Below are 25,627 nucleotides of genomic sequence, written 5' to 3'. Positions count from 1 at the left end.
TATATTCTGTAGGAGGAGGGTGAAACACACAGATGAACTGCTTGACTGAGCCAACTTGCCAATGAAATAGAGTTCATCTAATACTTAACAAAAGAGGCTCAGAAACAAGAAAGTAGACATAGAAAGAGAACGAAGCTAGGAATAAAGAATCCTATCCTATTTGTTCTATAATTTGGTTCCTGCCCTAAAGGGAAAATAACTGAAATAGTCTTGATATTTGATTTTAACTCAAGGATGGATAACATATGGGCCTTGTATAGCTCCTAGGCCTCCCATTAACCTTCAACACCTAGAAATCCCATTGTCAAATTTTGATTGCAAAAATGATTGGATGTTGGTATGATTTTGACTAGTTTGGAGATGGTTTTAAGGATGCTGTCACAACCACCAGAAAACGAATGGGACGTAGTTAGGATTTAATTACACTAACTAAATGTTCCTGAAACTTGAGTAACTCTGGAAATGGATTTGTGTGATAATGGATGATATCCTGTAAATTTGAAAGAACGGAGGATATGTATTTATTTGATGGAAGATAAAGTTCTATAGCGTGAATTAACTATTTTCCTATTTGAAGATAAGGGTATTATTGATGGAGCTTGAAGAAGCCCGAGGTAATCATGTCATCCGTGATGAAGAAGTCAGTTCTGCAGACATCAGCAGCTCTTCTGAAGTAATAAGTCAGCGCCTGGTTTCCTACAGAAACATTGAGGAACTTCAGCAGCAAAATCAACGCCTCTTAGTAGCACTTCGAGAGCTGGGAGAGGCAAAGGAGAAAGAAGAACAAGAAACCACTTCATCTAAGTATGTTCCAGCTTTGGCAATGAATTTGGAATACCAGGAGTTGGTGTCTAGAATCAAGGTTCTATTAACACTTACATTGGTGTTCAAGTAAAAAATAATTCTATAAGACCTTAATAATTAATTAATTATTAAGAGTTAATTAAGAATTATTAAGAACTTAAAATTAATAATGGTGAAATTTAGAAAACATGGGGCTAACCCAGTGTTCAGCATCTCTCCCACTGTAAAAAAGGAAGCTTTATCATAACTCTTACATGTTTTCAGTAACTTCTATAGTTCCTTTATCTTTTTTTTTTTTTTTTTTTTTTTTGAGGAGAAGGGGGTGGGTCTTGGTTGCCTTGTCAGATCATGCTTCAGATGCATGACTGATTTACTGATTCCTTCTTGTATATTAGCTGCAAACTTACACTTTTAGTCAAATTTCAAAAAGTTAGTATGAAGAAATATGGGTAGAAATAAAAATATGCTTGTTGAACAACTGTTCTGCCCATTTTATAAGCAAAAAATCACTGTACTAGAGGTGATAGTTCATATCTCTGTTTTAAATTCAAAATACAATTTTATTCCTATTTTTTAAACCATTCCTCCATTTTGGCACCATAATTTCTATATTTTATCATAAATAACCTTTTCTTGCCATGACAGGATTTCTGAGCTCCAGAATCAACTTGGAGAAGCTATTACTGAGTTAGAAAAGCTGCGTGAGGCACGCCGCCATCAAATGCAGCTTGTAGATTCCATAGTGCGTCAGCGTGACATGTATCGGATTTTGCTGGCCCAAACTACTGGAGTTGCCATTCCATTGCAAGGTGAGAATTGGGCAGGGACGCAGGCATTCTTTTATTGATTTTTTTTCTGAACTGCATCATTGCTTTGGGAAAAAAAAATCCTGTCCAGCCTTTTCATCATTAAAAGCAGTCACAATGTAGGTTTTCACCATGGTTAACCTTTCAGAAAAGGGGGTGCGGTGGCCTAGAGATTAAGGTGCTGGTCTTGTCGACCAGAAGGTAGGCAATTCAAAACCCAAGCACTATGTGATGGGATGAGTTCCCATTCTTGTCCCAGTTACTGCCCACCTAGCTGCTTGAAAGCATGCAAAATGAAAGTAGATAAATAGGTACCAATTCGGTGGGAAGGTAACAGTGTTTCCTGTGCCTCAGTATATAATCATGCTGGACACTTGATCGTGGAAATATCTTCAGACAACGCTGGCTGAGCTAGGAAACAGATGAGCACCACCCACTAGAGTCAGACACAACTGGACAGTGGAAATGTTTTTTTTTACCCTTACAGAAATAATAGAAATAATTATTTTTTAATTTGCTTTAATTATTAATTTTATTCTGAGAATTCTTAGAACTATAGAGCAAAAGATAATGAAGAAAAGCTGAGCTAACATTTTAGAGTTATTCCTGTTTTCTTGTTTTATTAGGGATTTTTATTAGGGATTTTTTTACATGTTTGCATGAAGACATGAAAGACATAAAACAGACTTTGGCATTTGATTTTAAGCAAGCAGACATACTTTGTCATGTATTTGTTTATGGTTTAATATTTGTTTAACAGTATTGTTGAAGCTGTTATACATGTAGCTGAGTCCTAGAATCTAACTAATCTTGGAAAACGAAGCAGATCTAACCTAATTTGCACATGGATGGGAATCGCCAGGAAATAACAAAGCTGCAAGCCAAATGGGAAAGTCAAATTCCATAGGAAGGCAAAGACAAATTATTTCTGGGGTCCTCTCGCCCCTTCTGTTCAACATTTATGTGAAGCCGCTGGGCGAGATCATCCGTGGCTTTGGGGTGGAGTTCCATCAGTACGCTGACGACACTCAGCTGTACATCTCCACCCCAGGCCACCCCAACGATGCCCTTGAAGTGATGTCCCAGTGCCTGGAGGCCGTGCGGGCCTGGATGGGGAGAAACAGGCTCTGACTCAACCCTTCCAAGACTGAGTGGCTGTGGCTTCCGGCGTCCCGATATAGCCAGCTGGTGCCATTGCTGGCTATTGGGGGCGAATCACTAGCCCCCACGGAGAGGGCTCGCAACTTAGGCGTCCTCCTGGACGCACGGCTGTCTTTAGAAGAGCATATGATGGCCGTGGCCAGGGGGGCTTTTTATCAGGTTCGCCTGATACGCCAGTTGCGTCCCTTTCTGGATCGTGACTCCCTACGCACGGTCACTCAAGCACTCGTCACTTCCTGCCTGGACTACTGCAATGCTCTCTACATGGGGCTCCCCTTGGGGTGCACCGGGAGGCTGCAGTTGGTCCAGAACGCGGCCGCGCGGGGGATTATGGGAGCGACGGGGCACTCACATATAACACCTCTCCTGTGTGAGCTGCACTGGCTTCCTGTGGTCTTCCGGGTGCGCTTCAAGGTGTTGGTGACCACCTTTAAAGCGCTCCATGGCTTAGGGCCGGGGTATTTGAGAGACCGCCTTCTGCCGCCGATAGCCTCCCACCGACCGGTTCGCTCACACAGAGAGGGCCTACTCAGGGTGCCGTCGGCCAGGCAGTGCTGGCTGGCGACCCCCAGGGGGAGAGCCTTCTCTGTGGCAGCACCTGCCCTCTGGAATGACCTACCCCCTGAGATACGCACAATATCAGACCTCCGGACTTTTCGTCGGGCCCTGAAGACACACTTGTTCCATCTAGCTGGGCTGGTTTGATCCCATCCTCTCAGTTTTTTTAATCGAGATTCGGTTTTAATTGGGTTGTTTTAAATTCGGGCCAAAATTATTTAATTGTTTTTTAAAATGTTTTTAAATTTTATATGCTATGTTTTATCCTGGCTGTACACCGCCCTGAGTCCCGCAGGAGAAGGGCGGTATAGAAATATAATAAAATAAATAATAAATAATAAATAAAATTACATGACTATGTCTATCAAGTCACTAGAAGTCAAGCTGGATTGTAGGAAGCATTCCCTTTTTATTCTGTTGCATATTGTCATGGTGATAATTTCATCAAATTATGGAACAGCTTGAATTTAGTGTTTGTAGCTCTGAATGCCAGAGCCAGTGAATATCTCACTACAGATAACATTTATGTAGAGGTGCACAAGCCCATCAGATATTGCTACCAAATGAATTTTAAATGTGACAAAAGGACTAAACTATGAAATACACGAGTAGAGAGTAACTGCATTAATTGTTTTTGATTCTCATTACATTTAGATATAAATAAATGAGTCAAGATTTATTTTTTGTCTTGGCCTCAACCACTTTTTTAAAATTGATGGTAGCATGCCTTTTGCCAACTAAATGTTTGGGAAGCTCGTGATGTGGCCCATGTATGAGGCTCACAGCTAGCATGCTCAAGTGATTTGATTGTTAGTTTAAAACAAGGGAGTTTGGGTTCAATTCTTCAGCCAATTATAAATCTCTTTAGATCCCCTTGGGTTAGGATTTCTCTTATCTGACTTCAGTGGGATGTTGTGAGTTCAGGACACTGAACTCCGTACAATCTCCATGGATTCCAAATTTTCTTTTTTGATATAATTCAGCTTCAAGCATCTTGCCTGAGGACCTGTCTCTGACATCAACCCCTAAGCGCCTGTCAGGTTCCCTTCCAGCTTCAACTCCAACATCAGTCCCAGTGATCGAGTCAACTGAAGCAGCAGAAGCAAAGGCTGCTCTTAAACAGGTATGGGTTTTGCTTTTCACACACTTACAAAATCAAATATGTTTTTCTTCTGTTTAGCCTTCTGTTTACCTCTATATGGTTTTGTTTATTCCACACACTCCACAGCTGCAGGAATTTTTTGAGAACTATAAGAAAGAAAAGGCAGAGAATGACAAGCTGCTGAATGAACAAAATGAGAAGCTTCAAGAACAGGTTACTGACTTGAAGTCACAGAATACAAAGATTTCTACCCAACTTGAATTTGCCTCTAAGCGGTAAGCTAAAATCAGGAACACTCATTAAAAGAAATCCCTTCACAATTGATTTAGCATGTTTCACTACTACTAAGAAAATTCCAGTTTCAATTAGCAAATTTCTTGGAAAAGTGTTTGAAAATTATGTATTTGGTCAGCGTAACATCAATAGCAATAGCACTAGAAGTAGCACTTAGACTTATATACCGCTTCACAGTGCTTTACAACTCTCTCTAAGCAGTGTATAAAGTCAAGATATTGCCTCCAACAATGGGTCCTCATTTTATTAATGGAAGGCTGAGTCAACCATGACCCCCATCAGAATCAAACTCCAGGCTGTGGGCAGAATCAGCCTGCAATACCACATTCTAACCATTGCGCCATCAAAGCATCATCTAAGCTTTGGAACTGAGAATGCCATATGTTTGGTTTTTGTTGTTTCCCTCCCCGTTCTATTCTCTTTTTGGCTATACTTAAACCTGTGTGTTGGTGATCATGGTTAGTTTCAAGCTACTGTTTTCAACATGAGATTGTGTTTAACACATATGGATACACTGTACCTAGTGAAAGGCCCAGACTCATAGGGAATAAATGTGTATTTTCTGTTCCCCCTCATAGAGGGAATAATTTGTTCTTTTTGGGTGGAAGTGGGAAAAACTGAAAAGTTTTCATTTCTAGAATAGAATTCAGTTCTCTATAATTTCTGTTTCACTTTCATTATCAAATTGCTTTTATTTGATTTTTGTTTTCATACATTAGCCAATTACCATAGGTGATTAACATATCACAGATATAATTCTGAAATAATTACTAGGGTAAATACTGGGGAAAATGTTGTTGAAGAATTTAGGATGTTGCTTGTATCTGTCTGAATAGGTCATTTCTTAATTCAGAGTGGCAGGCTACCTTTCAGTATTCTCAAACACTAAATTGACCATTAAAAATATTTTAACGAAGTTGAGATTTTGTGTGTGCATGTGTGGCGCGCAAGGCGCATCATTGCTTCAAAAAACACCTCAGGTTATCTGAATGAACTTGGAGACTCTTCAGTGGTTATGACTACAGAGAGAAAAAAAATGGAAGAGAGATTTATTTTATTTCATGCATACTTTATTAATAATTTAATAATTTTAATAATAAAAGTACTCTGCTACTACTAGAATTGTTGAAACCATGAACAGAAAACATTCCCCATTATAATGCGCGCGCACACACACACACACACACACAAATTTATAGGCTGCCCATCTTATCGCAAAGTAACTTATTTCTGCACTTCATTTCTCCTTGTTTACTCCCTGTACATTTAAAAAAAATTTTTTTTTCTGATTTTCCTCTCTGCTTTCTCTGCTTCCATCAATTACAATGGAATGGTTTTCCTCCTGTGAAGTTATGAGATGTTGCAAGATAATGTAGAGGGATATCGGCGAGAGATCACATCACTGCATGAGAAAATTCAGAAGCTGTCAGCAACTACTCAAAAGCAAGAACAGATCATCAACACAATGACTCAAGAATTAAGAGGAGCCAATGAAAAATTAAATGTTGCAGAGGTGATTGCTACTGGCTATTTTTTACAGTATTGTTTATTTTGTAATGGCAAAGACTTCTAATAAGCCTCCTTTAGTTTAATTCCAATTCGGGATCCTCCAGAAATATTTTATTTTGACTGTGGAGGATTGTAAGGATTGAAATACAGTTTTTCTGCAGCAGACTTAATTGGCTGAACCATCCAACTAATATCTGAGGCTCAGGGTGGAACTGTGGAGTTCCTGGTGCTCTCTGAGCTTGGTTGTTTGCTTGCATTACCCAACTAAGTAACAATCATCAGTGATGTTGCTGCTGTTGTGATCAATAAATAGGATCCAGTACATAAAGAGACATTTGGCCCAAGTGGCCCAGCTCCAAATCTCCTTTCAGCCATGAAAAGTCTTAAGGATATCTTAAAGAGCAACTTGCACATGTACAATCTTAGACTCGTTGCAGATACTCTCAAGTCTTCATTGTAATTGTCCCAAATGTTGTTGAAGGAACTCTCTTCAACAGTTAAAAGCTTTAACTGTTTCCTTTCCTTTTAAATAGACTTTGAAAATGTAACTCTTTTATCGTGCATTTAACAACAGATCATTTTAATTATTCTAACTATTTTTAATATTTTAATTAATTTGTACCGTTGTAGGTTTTCTGTGAAACAGCTTAAGAGTAAACAATATATAGTCTTAAAAGTAAGAATAATACATAAGCCAAATTGAATTTGGAAGGAGTGTGAGATAAATATACAAGCATAATAAAATAGAGTTATTATAATCTTTCACTAAACTAACCTCCTTTGAAATACTGGTTTGTTTATACTGATATATGCTGATTACATGCTGGTTCAATTTACTTTAACATAATGTATTCAGATATTGAACAATGAATTTGGATTTAAAATGTGGATGTGAATTGAATTAATTAATGTAAAATGAAATATCTCTTCCTAAGGTGAGAGCAGAGAATTTGAAAAAGGAAAAAGATATTTTTAAAATGGCCGAAATTCGTTTGACTCAGCAAAAAGAATCTTTAATAGCAGAACATAGAGGACAAAATCTGCTCCTTACTAATCTGCAATCTATTCAGGTATGTTCAGTTGTATTGCATTATTTTTTCTCTCTCTTTATTCTCCTTAAAAAGTGTTTCTCAACCTGGGTGACTTTTAAGACATTGGGAGTTCATCTCCCAGAATTCTAGAAGTTGAAATCCACACATTTTAAAGTTGTTGAGATAGAGGAAACACTTCTCCACAATATGTAATGATATGGACCAAAAACATCCTGAAGCATCATTAAGTTCCACATGCTACAGATCTGTAATGCTGTTATTGGTTATGTTTGGTAAATAAATATAAACAACATTTGAATATAAACAACATTTGGCAGGAAGACTGCATAACAAAATGTATTTTTTTACCAGGTAATTTTGGAAAAGGGGGAGACAGAAACTCGACACAGGCTCAATAATCAAATAGAGAAGTTGGAAAGAGAAATAGCCCAGCTGAAGAAAAAACTGGAAAATGAGGTGGAGCAAAGACACACACTTTCCAAAAATCAGGATGTAAGTATTGGAAAGTGAAGAAATTAGATGTTTGGATGACTTTCTAAGTAGTCGCTTTTAATAGGAAGGCATCTTGCCATTTGTAATTCAAGATATTATAAATTCCTTATTTGGAATTTATTTATTTAAGCTTATTTGGAAGTTTAGTTAAGTTCTGGTTTAGTATCTTAAGGGTATACAGAATGCTAAAGCAGAATCCAAAAGATTCCTTATAGTTATTTTGGTTTGGAAATGGAATATAATTTTTTAAAAATTTTAGTTCAATGAATTTAATTTGATGTAGACTTAAGTGAACACATTTAAAACATCTTTCCATCACAATCCTCTCTTGCTGAGAGGATGAGCAGGAGGAGTTCTGTTATTAAATAGAAAAGTTTGTTTAAAATTACTCTTATTTGCATTTGGAATGCACATTATTCCACTGGGGGTTTTTTTGTGGGGGGGAGATGGAGATATATTAATGGATCTCCAACATGACTATTTGAGTTCTGGCATAGGTGTTAGATATTTTGATCATCCCTGCCAGTAGTAGGATTTTTTTCCCTGCTTCCGCTTCTGTTCAGTTTGTCATCTGGTTTCATAGGTAGCCAGGATCACGCCAAGGCACATTATGTGCGTTGTACTTGTGATGTTACATATTGTGATCATCTTGTAAAAGGATTCATTGTATCTGAACATTGTATATCTCTATTGACTTCCAGCCCTTCATTTGCTGCTGGAGAAGTATTATATTTTTCTCCTGTCTTTCAGTTCTGTTTCCTTAAGAAAGCCAGGTATTTACAACAGTGCTCTCTAGCCCTAGGTTTTCTTCTATACCACCGGGAGACAAGATAATATTCTCTGGATATTTTGAACACTAAATCTTGTAGTGCTTTTATATCAGTGGATGCAGTGTTTTGTACCACACAAATTATATAGCCTTCTATCTGGGGAATGATTGATTTCAGTTGCTAAGAAAATCTCAACACCTTTACATTTTGGGGTAAAGAGTTTTTAATATTTATTTAGCAATGAAAAGATGGTAAGTTTAAATGTTCTGTTTTGAGTATATTTTTGAGACAAAAGGCCAAAACAATCTTGATATTTAGGTAAAGAGTGCACTTTAAACTGTTTTCTGGGTAAATGAAATGTGGTGCTGAAATGTGAAGTAAGGTACTTGATGTTCCTTCTCAGATTCACCTCCTGGATGCTAAAAGACAGTGTGAGACTGAAGTGAATCTTCATGCTAATACAAAAGAGCTGCTGAAGAATGCTCAAAAGGAGATAGCAGCATTAAAGCAGCAGCTCCACAATATGGAAGCTCAAATAGCTTCTCAGTCATTGCAGAGAGCTCCTGGCCAAGGTAAGGGGGAAAAGGGTGTGTTGCCAGTTAGAACCCATACCGAATGTGAGAACCAGGGAAGAGGAATCTCAGCATGATGAGTAGAATTCAGCGTGCCAGAGATATTTTGAAGAAGCTGAATATAAGGCTTTCATGGTGCTGTTTTGTGAGGGCTTTTAAAATAAACGATGCAATTCAAATTTAATTTATCATTGGCCCAAAATGATAATTGGTAGGGTGTTACTGTATACTGTTTTGTGGAAGTTAAAGATATTGCATTGTTAAACAGACTGAGCTATAGCCTACGCAATGGTAGACTGACATTCCCTTTTTTCCTGGGTTGTGGGAGGATCATTATGTTGGTTTACAATTAGTAAACCAAATTAGTTTCTGGCTTTGTATGATGAGTGAAACGGCTACAGCCAATTTTATCTGTTTGCCAGCTTCATAAGCACTTAAATTTCATAACATTCTTTGCTAATTGTAGTTTTTCTTTTTTTGTGTTAAAAAGCCTTTATGAATAAATATTGGAAGTTATTAAACCATTGAGAAAAGATTATGTACTTCAAGAAAATGTACTATAAATGTGCTATTATTTCACATAATAAATCCCTATTTAATAATTGCTTCCAAATTTTTAGGTCAGTCTAGTATTGGAGAGGATGTGGATGATCTTGTAAGTCGATTGAGGCAATCTGATGACCAAGTTAATGATTTGAAGGAGAGGCTGAAGACTGCCACAAGTAATGTGGAGCAGTACCGAACTATGGTTGTGAGCCTTGAAGAATCCCTTAACAAAGAAAAGCAGGTAATATGTTTTTAATATTATCCACTAAATATAATTCAGCTATGGAACTTTGTTTTCCTGATGAAATTCCACCTGAGAATTTTCTCATCAGGAAAATGCATGTAACAAGACAAAAGTATTCCTTTTAAGGATCAGAGGAGCACTTGGCCCTTCAGCCTTGTTCCTGACTGCCCACAATCATTTTTTGTCCCCTATATCTGACAAATCTGGGGTTGAATGGCCATGACCAGGGTCGGTTCAATCCTTAGGAAGTTATTCTGATATGTTTAGAAGGTATTTCTGAACAGTTTCAGAATGTTGTAGTCAGATTGCCATCTAATGAAAGACTTCCTGATTGTATCATCTATATTTTGTTTCAGTGATACTGAATGCCCGTTTGCTTTCAGATGAAATTCAGACAGCTTGTTCTTTCTAGCTTTAAGCTAGAACTAGCCAATCTTTGTGGGCCAGGACTGTACCTAATTTGGCAGAAGGAAGAAGGGAATGATCAAGTCTTTCAGTAGTTGGTTAATGTAAAGTAGCTGGTGGAACATCCTACCAATGGATTGGGCTGGCATTTTTGGCTGGTTTTTCCCCTTGGTTTGAAGATACATTTATTTAATGGATTAAGCCTACTTTAGTCTTGAACCATAGTTCACATGTATTTTATCCCCTCAAAATATCAGGTAACAGTTATTCATTGGTCAAAAGGGCTTTTGAAAATACAAAGGCAGCATTAGGGGAAGCTGAGTTTGCCCATCCATATTGTAAAAAAAATGATACATCAAAAAAAAATTTTTTTTTCATCCACTTAACCCTTTGTCATTTCTTATTTCATTTGAAAACATAACAGATGATAAATAAAAACAGTTAGTTTGACTTTAAAGTATGTTTCCAAAATTATCTATATTTCTCTTTTGGTACAGCAGAATACTTCTTTTTAAGGCTGTGGAGTAAATTAATTGTTTTGCTCTAAACTTTTGACTGGTTAATTATTCTGTTAGGTTCTTTTCAACATTGCTTTTCAGAATGTAGTAAGCCACCTTGATAGCAGTGAACAGACAAGTAAGAAGTGAATGCTTCGTGCAAAAATTGCTGTATGTCCTGTAAACTGATTTAGCTTCATTGGATATAATCCCTTATAAAATACATATGCTCTCTGAATGCCTGCTGCCTCTGAATGCATTGTAGAAAGAGAGCCTATGGTGGCAAGAAATCATGAGAATGGTAGCACCTTTTCCAACTAAGCAAAAATAAAAGGTATAAGCTTTCACAAGGCGTGCCTGACTTCATCAGATGCTGCAATATGTCTAACCCTTACATTCCTCTTTCTGTTTTTCGTTGATTGAGTCAGATGAATCATCTGAAACAATATATTTTCAAAATGGGATAAGAACACATAGGTAATGTTGTGGTGGCATTGCCTTTCTCCAAATGTTTTATTTATATGGGTATTTTGCTTGTTTTTGGAACTCTAAAGCATAAGCATGCTATTATTCCAAGAATGTTTTTCAGACTTGTAGCTGACCTTGGAAAAATATTCCTCAGGCTATGAGAAGACTAGCTGCTAAGTCAATTTGGAGCCATAGAAATGTCTTTTAGATACATAAATTACACTTTCCATGCTGAAGAAACCTGAAATACAATTGCATTGATGCATTTCTCTTATATATACTCTTATCTTGATTCCATCTTTCTGTGTAGGTGACTGAAGAGGTTCGGGCCACTGTTGAGACCCGCTTGAAAGAGTCCTCAGAGTATCATTCCCAGCTAGAGAAGAAACTAATGGAGGCTGAGAAAGAAAAACAGGAGCTTCAAGATGAAAAACGTAAAGCTATAGAAAACATGGAACAGCAGGTATAACTAACATGATTCTTTTCTGCATCAGACTTTTTTGTTATTGTACACTTGGCTATTCCAACGAATGGGCTGATGCTGATTCTTGGGTTTTATTATTTATTGATTTTAATTTGGTTTTAACGGGATTTTATTATTTTATCACTGTATGTTTTTAACCTGTGTTCGCCGCCCTGAGTCCTTCGGGAGAAGGGCAGCATATAAATACTGCCAAATAAATAAATAAACAAATAACCGGAAAAGAGAAGTAGTATATGGACAACATGTAAGAAGTTCTAAGTGTTCCTGTTTTGGATCGTCATTTTTTTTTCTTGTTGAAACATTTTGGAACACCCCTTGCTTTCAAAGTTTGCACATAGCTCAAGGACATGTTATTTTAGATGTTGGGAAGTTGCTCTGCTTTTATTTGTCATCCTGTATATCCTGTATTATGTTCTTCCAAGGAATTGTGGAAGAACTGAAAATCAAGCACTTTGTTGCTCGTTTTAGCACAATTAAGATAAAACTAATTTTCAGATTTTTAACAATTTCAAATGTTTCTCCAAAACATTTGGAGGCTAATCCAGGGAAGTTTTCTGTCAGAAGAGTGAGGGAAATGAATTTTGGCCGTTTTACTGTCAGTGCAATTTCAGCTGGGAGATTTTGGAAGTTATGGAAATTTAGAGTGAAGAGAATTGTTTCCCGAACTGACGGAAACATCCATCAGCTTCAGCTGAATTCTGTTACTTGAATATGAATATGTTAGCAATTGGAATCAAAATGAATCATGATATTCATTCATATTATATTCTCTTTCTGAAATTTTCTCTGTCCATCTCTCTATCTCTGTTTCTCTTGCCAGAATGAGTATCTGTATATCTATTTCTATCTTTGGGGGTCAAAGACCTTGCATCTGGCTGTTTGAGTATACCTGGCATTGTATATAGCTGGTTAAGGGTTAAATAGCTTTAATTTACTCATTAAAACTTGTGGCAGCAGAAAAAGGCTTGCACAAAAAGATTTAGAGATCCAGATACTTTTTATCTGCAATTTGTGTTCTGTTTATAGAATAGAAAGATTCATTCAATGATGGTTTCAGTCACTGTGTTCAAAGGTCTAAGGATTTATAGGAAAAAGTGTATTTCCATGTCTGCTGAGAATAGTATCGGATTTCATTTTCCATCAATCTGCTTCTCCTGTAGTTTGATCTTTCACAGATCAGAAATCTGGTATGAGAATGGCCAAATTGAAGTATGCCGAAGAACAGCAAATGGTTGGTTGCAGATATGGAAAAGTTTAGGTTGTCTGACCCTGTCTCATCCCAAAGCTAAATATCTATGATTCAGTTGAATCCCCTCCAACAGCAAGCTTCACAAGAACATTTTAAGACACCCCCCCACCACAAAAAAAAAGATGTGATAACATAAATGCCTCTTGATTCACTTCTACCCTGACAGTTTGCAGGCAGGCAGTATGTTAAAAAGTCCTGTATTAAAAATATTTCTTTGGGAATATCTGTAAGCAGAAATGTATTAATTATATTTCTTGGTAAGGAGTTTTATTGTCTAAAGTGCTGAAAATACTTTACCTTAAGTTAGGCAAGTCCAGGACATTTTTAATCATTGTTATTTTAAAACCTAAGTCTATACTATTCTTTTAGATAAACATTTTTTAAAAGAAATGAAAATTTGACCCTTGATGCTTTGTTTGTAGCTTTCCGAGTTAAAGAAAAACCTCTCCAATATGAAGTCTGAACTTCAGGAAGCTCTCCAGAGAGCAAACGCGGCACTCAGCAATGAACAACAAGCTAAACGGGACTGCCAAGAGCAAGTATGGTTCTCAGATGTTTGACTGACCTTTGCAGTTGAATTAAGTATTGATTAAATTGGGTAAATGGTTTAGAGTCACTTTTGCATGTCAGTAATAAGTGTACACCAATTATGAAGAAAGCATTCTAACACTAATTTTTCCGTCTCGCAGAAGACGCTTCAAAATTAAATGTTCTGTTATTGTTGCTGTTCTGTGATGTGGAATGATTTTTTTTTCTTGAGAGTCTGAAAGAGATTGAATACATCAGCTTTTATTTCCACCCACAGATCCTTAATAAATCAACAGGGGGCTTTTTGACCACCCATTATGTTTTCATACACATAAATCAATGGTGAAATAATATGCATGCATACAACATTGGACTTCAACTTGTACATTATGTTTCTGGGAGTATCCAGTTATATATTATTTCTGTTTTGGTATTATTTGTCCTCTGCACTCTTTTTTGAATAATACTGAACCCCTTTTCAGTAATGAAATGTTACATTAGAAGAAATTATTTTCTTCTAATGTAACATTTATATCAAAATCTTAGGGGAACATTCATGGTGAACTTATGGTGACTGATGGTGATTTTGTAGCTGGTGGTGATTTTGTTCTCTACATAGATACATTTGTATTTCGCTTAGCCAGCAAGTATAAATCTCTTTATTAGGAAGCAACCTTAAGGAAACTGAATCATTGAATTTCTTACAAACTCTGAAGCAGTGAAAATTCTGGCTTCTTATAGGCAAAGATAGCTGCTGAAGCTCAAAGTAAATATGAACGGGAGCTGATGCTTCATTCTTCTGACGTTGAAGCTTTACAAGCTGTCAAGGAGCAAGTTGCAAAGAATTCCACAATAAAGCAGCAATTAGAGGAAGCAGCCCAAAAAGCAGAATCCACATTGCGAGAGAGCAGAGCTTCATGGGAAGAACGAGAAAGAGCATTAAAGGTGAAGGGTGTTTTTTTTCTTCTTCCTGACTCTAGCTACTGGCATGTTTAATGGCTGTGCCTAGTCTTGGAATTCAAATTTATTTGTTTAAGTTTCTGGGATGATCAGTTTTGGTCTTCTCTCCTAGGATGAAGCTTCTAAGCTTGCGTCTCGCTGTGAAGACTTAGAGAAACAAAGCCAACTGTTGCACGAACAGCTGGAAACTCTGAGCAACAAGATGATGGCTTCAATGAAGGAAGGCGGGTCAGGAGCCCTGAATGTGTCTCTCAGTGAAGAAGGAAAATCACAAGAACAAATGGTAGAAATTCTCAGGTATTGTTGAGTTCAATGTGTTGATCTAATACAGTTTTGATTAATGCTTGCATGGTACCACTGCATACCATACTCACATTTTGCAGCTCACTTTGCACGCAGTGTGTGAGAAGTTGAACATGAAAATATCTTCGAACCAGCGTAGCTGTTAGAAGACCCATGATATTGAACAAATATTGTTCAATGATATTGTCTTCATCTCCTTTGGCTTGAATTTCTACCCTATACCCTATACCTATTTAACTACTGTGTGATCATAAGGATCTATGATTGAGAGATGAATCTAAATTCCCACTCCAAATCTAGTTTATATCTTATTTGAGGTTTGATTGTCTCTTGTTCATATACCCACTAATGCAAGCTGCCCAGGACTGGGAGGACAACTCAATCATTCATCCTTCATTCCAAAATAATGATGACGTATTCAGATCTAGAGTGCAATGGTGCCAAAACTAAATCCCAGTTTTGGTGAATAACAAACCTGTTTTTCTTTAGAGGTGTATATTTAAATTTCAAAGTTTTTTTTTAAATTAAAATATCTAAATGTTTAGATTTGTGGACCAAAAAAACCCCCATCAAGACTTATTTTGGAGAGCTATAAAGTTAACTAGGATTTTTTTCCCCATGACAGGTTTATTCGCAGAGAAAAGGAGATTGCAGAAACTCGATTTGAGGTTGCACAAGTAGAGAGCTTACGCTACCGCCAGCAGGTGGAACATTTAGAAAGAGAGCTGCATGAGCTGCAGCAAAGTCTGAATGCAGAGAGGGAGAAAGTACAAGTATGTATCCACACATTCCTTCTTATCCTTTTTTTTAATGATGGTTCTGAGCCAACCAACAAGCATTACAACTTATTACGAGACCGCATATATTATCAAGAAATATCGCTTTAATAATATCTAGACAATACCACTGACTTGTTTTCAGAAATGCTACTTTTGGTACATAAAAGAATGCCAGATACATGAACCTGAAAAACTAAATTAATGATTCTCTGAAAAAAATCATGAGATTTGTCTAAGAAGGTATATAATTGGTGCCAAGTTCTCTTGGAAGATGGTTTACTGTATGTGTAGAATAATGGTAAAAGCCAAATGTGTCTGGTTGACATATAATAGTTGGCTCTGAACTTGAGTACACAAATGTCCTAGAATTTTTGTTACTACATAAGATTCTGTAACAGAAAATGCATGCAATGAGAATTATAAGAGGAGGAGGAGAAGGCTTAGTTCTCTGGGCGTATGGATCTTATTCAGTTCTACATTGTATTTCTTGTATGACCTCCGTTTGGGAGTATTTATAAGTAATCATTTCTCGAGATGAAAAACTGAAAATGGAAAGCAAGTTAGGAATTTGGCACATATATTTGGATTTGAACATTGCATTGTATTGTAGGTGACTGCAAAAACAATTGCTCAACATGAAGAGTTAATGAAGAAGACAGAGACAATGAATGTTTTGATAGAAACGAATAAGATATTAAGAGAGGAGAAAGAGAAATTGGAACAAGAACTTCAGCAAATGCAAGCAAAAGTTAGTATGAATTTTAAATTTGTCCTTGAAACCACTAAAACAAATTCTCTGAATTAGTCCTTTGCCTATACAGTTATAAATCTATAATTTTCATTTAATTCAGGACCCTGAAAGAATATTGCACTATTGGTACTTATTTTAAAAAAACTGTTTCGTTCTCCTAAATTTTGCAGAATGGACAAGAACGGATTATTGACTTGTGGAAAGTTGGAAAATATAAAAACTCCTTTAAAATTTATATCTTATCTACGGTTATAACCGTAGTCTTTTTACCAACAAACGGGTGAAATATTTTTTTTTTTTTAATAAAAAAGTTTTTATTTTCTGATCAAACAAGTATACAATATAAACAATCATTCATACTATCATCAGAAAAAAAGAAAAAAAAATCAATTTGGTAAACTCAATCTTCAACCCCTCCTCACCACCCCCCACCCCCGACTTCCCAGAACAAAAACAGGGCATAGATTTCACCAAACATTCGCTAAAATAAACTAGCTAACTGCAAGATTTAATAACTCCCAAGACCCCTTAACTCCCCTTTTACAATTTCATCAACCTCCCTTTATATAAACACAAAGTAACATGTAATCCAATAACTCTAAGAATTTTAAAACCATTAACAAATCTTAAACATTCAAACCTAAAAACATTTTTCCCCCTCCTACTTTTCTCAAAGTTCAGATATTTTGAAATCTCATAACAAAAAATAAACCTTAGATATTCACTAATTAAATTTCTACATTTTTATAATTAACCATTAGTACATTAACTAGAAAACCAAAAAAGATTAATCAACCATTAATACATCATATTTAAAAATCAATATTCAATTTTATACTTTTTCCCCCTCAGTAGTTATAACACCTAAAACATAATCAATTTAAACCATGAATAGAACAACTGCAAAGCCAAAAAAAAAAAAAAAAAAAAAATAATCTTCCATTCTTGGTTTCTTATTTTGAAATCTCATAACAAAAAATAAACCTTAGATATTCACTAATTAAATTTCTACATTTTTTAAGTTTCTAAATTTCCCCCCTTCATTATTCCTCCCTCCAATTTTTAAAATTTAAAAGATAATCAACAACATAATTAACCATTAATACATAAACTAAAAAACCAAAAAGGATTAATCAACCATTAGTACATCATATTTAAAAATCAATATTTAACTTTATACTTTTTCCCCCCTCAGTAGTTATAATACCTACAACATAATCATTTTTAACCATGAGTAGAACAACTACAAAGCCAAAAGAAAAGGTTAATCTTCCATTCTTGCTTTCTTTTTATATTTTTTCCAATCTTTCTGCATCCCTCCTACTTCTATTTTGAGGAGGTTTTTCATTTTAATTTGAGGTTGATATAACTGCAAAAATTGTCCCCTTTTTAAAAAAGTTTCCTCTGATTTAGAGCCCCCAAATCGCCTCTTCATGCTTATATAAATCAGTTCATTCCTTCGTCTGTAAAACCAAAGTTTGTCAAGAGTTTGTGAAGAAAAGTTCAATTGTTTCTTTTCTATTAAATGTATAGATGCCACTGACAAGTCTCCTTCATCTTCTGAAACTTCGAAAGTCTGGTCATTTACTACTTTTTTCTAAACCAAGTCATAATTTTGAAGGATTCTATCAATTTTTCCGAAAAGAGCAGAGAGTAAGCTCGAAAATTCTTGAGAAAATTCTTCCACCCTCTCTGCTGCAATATCTCCTGAGTTGTCATCATGCTCCGTAGTTGTTTTGATTTCCTCAGTCATTTCTGTTGTTATCCCTTTAAGAATTGCTATTTGGTTACTTATAGCTGCAGTATGATTATTCATGGCTTCTTTTATAAATTCTGTAAGTTCTGCATCAAAATCCTTACAACTCTGTAAATCAGACAACTGTTTCGTTTCTGACACCTCCAAATAGCATCCAGCACTTTCAAGATCTCCTTTCTTAGAAGCCATTTTATTTTAAAGAAATTTTCTTTCTTCCCACAACCATAAAATCATAAAGTCAGAGCCATCCTTTTGAGCAGCATTCAGCAATTTCTTTATAAACAATCTTTTCCCAAACAGCTCTTCAAAATCTATTCCAGCAACTTAAAACCAGTCTCTGAGCACGAGTCTATTAGCAAAAACTTTTTCTAACTTTCCCTTTTAAAATCGCAACAAAGAAACGCCATCTTAACTTCCAGCTCAGAAAATCCAATTAGAAACATTGTATCCCCGGAGTTAAGTGTTATACTTGCAAAAAGCTTGTCCTCCTGCTTCTGTTCCGCCTGCTTTTTTGAAATCATTTAATCTTCTGTTTGACAGCAGAAATTGGACGCAACACCTAGCTCTGTAAAAAAAAACAGAGTTCCCCCGGATCCGGAGCTTCAGTGGGCTGAACGGGGAGCTCTCACCCTCCTAACCCCTGGAATTAATCCAGGGGTTTTCAGGGAGCTCTACCCTCACCCACCTGCTCTCCTCCCCTTCTTTTCCCGAAGGGGAGATTTTCAAGCCGTTTGACAGCTGATTAACGCTGTCAGAACGGCTCCACGGAATCACGGGGGCGGCGGTCTAAAAAGACCGTCAATGGTGCTGCGGAGCCAACCCGGAAGTCCCCCAAACGGGTGAAATATTAAAAGATACAAAACAACAAGCTATTTATTTTCTCAAACAAAAACAAATGATGTATTTTGACTGTATGGGGAAACAATGCTCCAAGTAATTCTCCCCAATGATGATTTCAGGTGCGTAAACTGGAAGCTGATATCTTGCCTCTGCAAGAATCCAATGCTGAGCTCAGTGAGAAAAGTGGGATGCTTCAAGCAGAGAAAAAGCTGCTGGAAGAGGATGTCAAACGATGGAAAGCCCGGACTCAAGTGAGCTCCTTTTAGATTCTAGAGCATGCATGGTGTTTCTATAGAATTAAAAACAGTTGCTTTTTTAAAATGGTTGAAAACATAGGAAGAACGAGAGAACAAAAGTAAAAAAAAAAGTTTTTTAATAGTTACTGTTGAGGGTTGTGAGTCTATATCTGTGATATACCTTATGCTATATAGAAAAGAATGAAATTAAGAGAGAAAGCAATTAAGGTATGAAGAAGCTTAACATTTCATTATTTCTCATTTCTCACATTTCATACGATAATGAAATGTGAGAAGTTTCATGGGTGCAGATTATTTGAGAAATTAAGAATATCCATGGGTACAATTCCCCTAAAACTAAAGTTATAAAGTATTAGTCTTCATAAGATTTTTTCTTCTAAAGTATCAGTTATATGTGGTGAGGAAGTAGTAGTATATATCTTCCTCCCTCTCCTTCTCCCTCTCCCCCCCTTCTCCCTCTTGCCCTCCCTCCCTCATCCCTCTCTCCCTTCCTCCTCCTCTCTCTCTTCTTACGTATCAGATTTGTAGCCTAAATCCCCTGAATCTCTTACTTATAGCATTGGTTCACGGTATCTAGAACAGGGGTCCCAACCCCTAGTCCATGGACCAGCACCGGTCCACGGCATGCCAGCAACCAGTCTGCACAAACAAGTGAAGTCCCATCTGCAGGATGCAGGCAGCGCACAAAACCATGTCCCCTCCAATCCGTGGAAAAATCTCTCTACAGAACCGGTCCCTGGTGCCCAAAAGGTTGGGGGCTGCTGATCTAGAAGAAACCCTTTGGATGTGGTCATTTTGATCCACATTAGTCTTGGTTTCACTTTTACATTCTTTCACTTTCTGAAATGCACAAGAGTACTAAATTAAAACTAGATCTGCCTTAAGTTTAAGATTGTTTAATGTTCTCTTCCAGCATTTACTGAGCCAACAAAAAGATGCAGATGTTGAAGAATATCGGAAGCTTCTTTCAGAGAAGGAGGTGAACAACAAACGCATTCAGCAGCTAAGTGAAGAAATAGGCAGGCTTAAAGCAGAAATTGCAAGGTGATTTCTAAAGAATGCCTTATGATCTGAAAAAAACACTAGGATACTGTGAGATCTTTTCTGAAAACTAATATATTGTATTCCTTTACATGAGCTCAAAACATCATCACATCTATGTTTGTTCAACTTTTACTTGTGGGGAATTAGATGTTCTTGTTCCACTTGCCTAAGTGGTACTCTTGTATTGCATTTCTTAAATATACTGCATCTTGCTTTCTTGGTATTCCATGTTTGATCGTTCCCTCCTTCCTGCAATGTGGATAAAACTGAACAATATGATAGTAGCTGAAAAGCTTTTGTAGTAGAACAAATGCTTTACATCCTCATTTCACTCCCCTGCATCTCCAATTAAATTATCTCAAATCACAGGATGAGAAAAATCTTTGCCCAGCTCCAAAGATGAGGTATATGGAGACTTGGAACCAGAGTTTTCTTGACAGATTAGAATAACATTTGCATAGAATACTGTCACTATATTCTTCCATACTTTCCTGACCCACTACTCCATCACTCACTTTTCAGAAGTTGAGTATTAAGAGTCAGGAGAAGAGGGCCCAGGAAAGACCTTTGCTGTCTGAGCAAAATCACAGATTTCCTAAACTCAGACCAAAGCAGACCAAATGCTCCTTTGGTTGGCATTTTATCCATTGTTGGGCCTTCTCAAGGCCCTAGAGTAGGTAGATGTTGTTGTTTGCTGGTGTTAAAAGTAACTGCACGGGGTGTAAATTGCTCCAAGTAAGGTCCAAATTGTACCTTTTGCAATTGATTGGTGGCAATTTTGTAAAGCCAATGGTGTTCAAGTGGTGCTCCAGACGTTTTAGGGATTGCACCTAAGGAGCCTACCTTCTTTGCTTTCTTTTATCACAGTTGTTCTAATTCTATTTACAGATCTTTGCATTTTCTGATTTCACCAGTTTCTTAAGCAGACTTTCTCGTCTGCTTAAGACAAAAGACTGGAGTGTTATGTGCAGGTGCTTCCCTGTTTGAATTCTAAAGTCCCAAAACACTTTAGCTTTTTTATTTTCTATTACTTTGTATAGTTTGTGGTTCCACCAGTTCTTGTTTACAGGTAAATGATATTTCCTGCAGATATTAGATTTTTATCTGCCTGATAAATGTTATCTGAAAGTTTAACATTTCTTTGAAACTTTTTAACTGGATCTTTGAAACCAAATATTCATTTAAATTGTTCAAATTTTAAAAAGTACAGCAGTTGTATATTGTATTCATTTGTATTTAACTCTTTTTCAATTAATTTTAAGAACAAATGCATCACTGACAACAACTCAGAATCTGGTGCAGAGCCTCCGGGAAGATCTAACAAAAACAAAAACAGAAAAAGAAAACCTTCAAAAGGACCTGGAGATGAAAGTAGTAGACATCCAAGAGAAAGTCAAGACAATAACTCAAGTCAAGAAAATTGGACGTCGCTACAAGACTCAATATGAAGAGCTGAAAGCACAGCATGATAAGGTAAGGCTTTTGCCATTCATGGTCTGTGAAAGTTGACCAGCATAGCTTAGAAGCACCTGATAGTTTTCAGGTTTATGTAGTCTGGATGGGTACCAGTGGTCATACTTCTGTCTAGTCTTCATGCTTCCTGTTAATGTCAATGTGATTAAGCTACATACTAAATCTTAAATTACCCTAGGAGAGAGAATCTGTATATTTAAGAGGTGTTCAGCGACACTGAACATTGATGATACCTTTTGGATTTCCTTAATATCCTTTCCATGATACTTAAAAGAAGCCATTTCTTTTGCTTTAGACATATGTTTCCTCTTTCCCATCCTTTTTCTGTAACAGTGATCTGATTGTGCTGGCTACCTTAGGCTATAGCCTCACAAAATTCACAAACTCAACTCCCTTTTCCTCAACTCACAAACACATATCCATCTTCTGAAATAACCAGTCTATGTGGAGGGCCTGAAATGCTCAATGATCTTCTGTAATGGCTAAATGGGCTTCATGCAGCCACCACTACCCCCCAGTCTTTTAAGCATGTGCTGTAATTTTGTTGAAAACTATCAATATGGGTTTTTTTTCCTCAGAAAACAAGAGAAGTAAAATATATGTACGTATGTGTATATTTATGTGCATGTGCATCTGTTCGTTTGTCTATCTCCCACATCCCAAACACTAGAGGAAGAATTATTTATTTAGCTATTTGATTATTAAATGTATATGCTCTCATCTTACTATCCAAAGCAGCTAAAAATATTAGGCTCTAGCTGCATACAAAACAAAATAAAAATTTCCAATGCAGTTGAAGCTTTCTTGTTATTCTGCATAGACCTGCAACGTTGAATTTCATCTCCACAGCTTTAGTATAGAAGGCAGCCCAGTATGCAGAAGGTTCTGTATGATGTTAGTAGCATGTATAAGGCTGGATATCGTTGTACAAACGTTATTATTAATGGTCTGAAATTGTAGATGGTTGCTGAGACTGCCACACAGGCTTTTGCAGAGAAGCCAGAACAGCATATTTCGGACAAAGAACATCAGGAGATGAAAGAGGCTCTAAACCAAGCTGAGGTCAAAATAAAAGCTTTAGAGGGGCAGATTGAAAGTCTACAGAAGGTAAGAGAACTTTCAAGGGGAGTATCTGTGCAGCTCTGATGCATTTTCTAGCAAAACAGAAGTAGAGTTTGTCACTCGAAAACTAAGTCACGTTTAAGCCTCTAAAGCTGGGGTGTCAAACTCGATTTCATCAAGGGCTGCATCAGGGTTGTGTTTGACCTCAGGGGCCAGGGTGGGTGTGGCCAGCTTGACGTCACTCGTGGTGGCCCAAGCGCTCTATCAGTGAAAATGGGCTCCCGAGCTCCGTTTTTGGCCACAACAGCCTCCTGCAGCCCACTGCCAGCGAACACAGAGCTTTGAGCTCCATTTTCACTGGCAGAGGGCTGCAGGAGGCCGTCGCAATTGAAAATGGAACTCGGAAGCCCATTTTCGCTGGCAGAGGCATCACGGGCCATTTCTTCACTGATTCTAGGGTGGCCCTGCGGACCAGATCTAAGCACCCTGCGGGCTACATCCAGCCCACGGGCCTTGAGCTTGACACCCCTGCACTAAAGCTTAAGCTTCCACAAATAGTGGTTATGAGAATAAAATAGATTTCCCTCTGGGCACCTTAAGTCCTTTAAGGAAATTATATGGTAGAAAAAAGGTTTATAGAATCCATTCATAGGTATATTATATCATGGAAAAAAAAATGGAACTCTGATCAATAGCAAGCTATAGGGCGTTTTAAGATTCTTGTAGCAGGTTTATGTGAAGAATTCTTAGCATTATACCAATCCATCAGCTATGGAAAGTTGCAGTGGCCTAATGTTTCATGCCTGGGTTTCCATAGACTCTAGGAGAGAAGGACACTGAAGTAAAGAATCTTCAGGAGCAAATATCCCAGCTGCAATCAGACCTTTCCCGCCTTCGTCAAGATCTACAGGAAAAAACAACACAGGAAGAACAACTCAGACAACAAGTCACTGAAAAAGAGGAGAAAACTAAAAAGACACTTCTGGCTGCCAAGCAGAGGATTGCACAGCTGGCAGGTAAGTTGGCTTTAAAGGTTTTTAATTCTAGAAGAAATGCCATTTTAAATAAGTGAATTTGTAGAAGATTCACTATCTGATTTTGATTTACATTAGCTTTTGGGAACTACTGTTGGTTTTTCAAGTGATTGTTCAACTGAAATAGCATATGGACTAACACTAAAGAAGAGTCTTTGTCAGACTAGAATTGATCACAGTTGCTATTCTCTTGGAAGAAGTTTAATAAGAACAGAGAAGGAAGGAGAACTAGAGAAAGGAGAGATTTGGGATACTTTTGTTTTTAGCTATCTTTTATTATTGTTGTGAGCCACTGAATCATTATGTGAAGCCATATAAGTCCCATAAATAAATAAATTGTCACATCAGTGGAGCCAATACTATAAGATTAACTCTCTCTTCCAATGATGAGACAAGGCCAAGAACTTCTTTTCCCTTGGTAGGAAATGTATGTCAGTTTATGCTTATGCATAGTTTGCTCAGAGGAGAGTGGCAGATTTGGCCATCTTTAGAATCTGGAGTCAATCCTTATGGGAAAGGAGGAAAGAAGAAAATTTCTGCAAGAGGAAATCCTTAGAAGTTAGTATTGGACCACTACAAAGGAGGAGGCATCCTCCTCCCTTTTGCCTTGTAAGAGAAGGCCTTTCTAAACCAGAGAAACGAGAAAGCAGTAAGTGGGACAGCAGGAATACTACTACTCCCCTTACAGCCACAAAGAAATGGTGCCAGCATTGTGGAGATAGGGATAGGAGGGAAGGGGCAGAAGTTGCAGGCAGGTTGTGCCATTACCAATGCTCCTCCAAAATGATAGTCCAGTGGTTCCTACCTGGTACAGGGAAGGAGCAGATCAAGGATTTTCCTGCTAGAGCAAGAAAGTCCCAGAGTAAGCAGTTAAATAACATCCTCAAACCAGTGCCCCCTCCCCACCCCCAAATTTAAATCAAGCATATGGCTTAGGAGAGGACCAGGGTGCTGGACAGAACTAAGCTTGCCTACATAGAGCATACTCTATAGAGCCGTGATGATGAACCTATGGCACGCAGAGCCCTCTCTGCTGGCATGCACATTGTCGCCCCAGGTCAGATCTTCGTGGCATTTCTTTTGTGGGCTTCTGTTTCCCTGCAAAAGAGGAAACAGAAGCTCACGAAAGAAAAAGATCTTACCTCTTGCCCCGCTGCCGGACTCCCGCCAGCCAGTTGGTCTTCGGACATGCACATTTGCGCATGTCCGTGCATGTGCATGTTCGCACACCTTTCCGTTTGGGCATGCGTGCGCATGCAGTTTGAGCACTCGGTGTCTAAAATGTTCACCATCACTGCTATACAGTATAGGAAAATCAACTCGTTTGAACTATGGTGTTGGAGAATGCTTCTGTGCATTCCTTGGACAGCAAGTACTGAGGCATATAATTCTTTCCTTCTTCCAAGAAGGAAGTTTATAACATTTATAAAATTGTCCAGTTCATATTTTGGCTAAGAGTCCTTCAAAAATATATATCTCTTTACTAAAATACTTTGTTAAGCACTATCAAAATGAAGTGATTGATTGTTTGTTCTCTTCTTTAATCCAGGGGCAAAAGATCAGCTGACTAAAGAAAATGAGGAATGGAAGCAAAAGAGCAGCACATTGGAGGAACAAAAGACAGAGTTAGAAGTTCGGATGAGTGCACTTAAATCACAATACGAAGGCCGAATTTGTCGTCTAGAGCGAGAACTCAGAGAGCAACAAGAGAGACATCACGAACAGCGAGATGAGCCTCCAGAATCTATTAATAAGGTAGATATTTTGTGCTAAACAAAACTTCTGTAGATTGGATATTTTTATGTTTTCTTTGCCTTTCATCTTTTG

The 25,627-nt window shown here is 37.4% G+C and overlaps 1 protein-coding gene across 3 annotated transcripts in view; it reads left to right on the top strand.

Annotated features, from left to right (window-relative positions):
* The window catches only part of TPR (translocated promoter region, nuclear basket protein), a 62,763-nt gene that overhangs the window by 15,416 nt on the left and 21,720 nt on the right, over positions 1-25,627 (top strand). For all 3 annotated transcript variants that reach the window (XM_070940964.1, XM_070940963.1, XM_070940962.1), the window contains exons 14-34: positions 578-804; positions 1,450-1,613; positions 4,313-4,452; positions 4,558-4,706; positions 6,076-6,238; positions 7,170-7,304; positions 7,638-7,778; positions 8,952-9,120; positions 9,741-9,907; positions 11,591-11,743; positions 13,436-13,552; positions 14,283-14,486; positions 14,614-14,798; positions 15,430-15,577; positions 16,194-16,331; positions 19,050-19,181; positions 20,101-20,231; positions 21,494-21,704; positions 22,665-22,811; positions 23,584-23,782; positions 25,350-25,555. In XM_070940964.1, the coding sequence (XP_070797065.1) occupies positions 578-804; positions 1,450-1,613; positions 4,313-4,452; positions 4,558-4,706; positions 6,076-6,238; positions 7,170-7,304; positions 7,638-7,778; positions 8,952-9,120; positions 9,741-9,907; positions 11,591-11,743; positions 13,436-13,552; positions 14,283-14,486; positions 14,614-14,798; positions 15,430-15,577; positions 16,194-16,331; positions 19,050-19,181; positions 20,101-20,231; positions 21,494-21,704; positions 22,665-22,811; positions 23,584-23,782; positions 25,350-25,555 (3,426 nt within the window). The remainder of the gene's footprint in view (positions 1-577; positions 805-1,449; positions 1,614-4,312; positions 4,453-4,557; positions 4,707-6,075; positions 6,239-7,169; positions 7,305-7,637; positions 7,779-8,951; positions 9,121-9,740; positions 9,908-11,590; positions 11,744-13,435; positions 13,553-14,282; positions 14,487-14,613; positions 14,799-15,429; positions 15,578-16,193; positions 16,332-19,049; positions 19,182-20,100; positions 20,232-21,493; positions 21,705-22,664; positions 22,812-23,583; positions 23,783-25,349; positions 25,556-25,627) is intronic.

Source organism: Pituophis catenifer, unplaced genomic scaffold (genome assembly GCF_029215685.1).
Source record: "Pituophis catenifer annectens isolate HBS135680 unplaced genomic scaffold, rPitCat1.0.hap2 SCAF_3, whole genome shotgun sequence".
Classification (NCBI taxonomy): domain Eukaryota; kingdom Metazoa; phylum Chordata; class Lepidosauria; order Squamata; family Colubridae; genus Pituophis; species Pituophis catenifer.
This window is presented reverse-complemented; position numbering and strand designations above follow the sequence as displayed.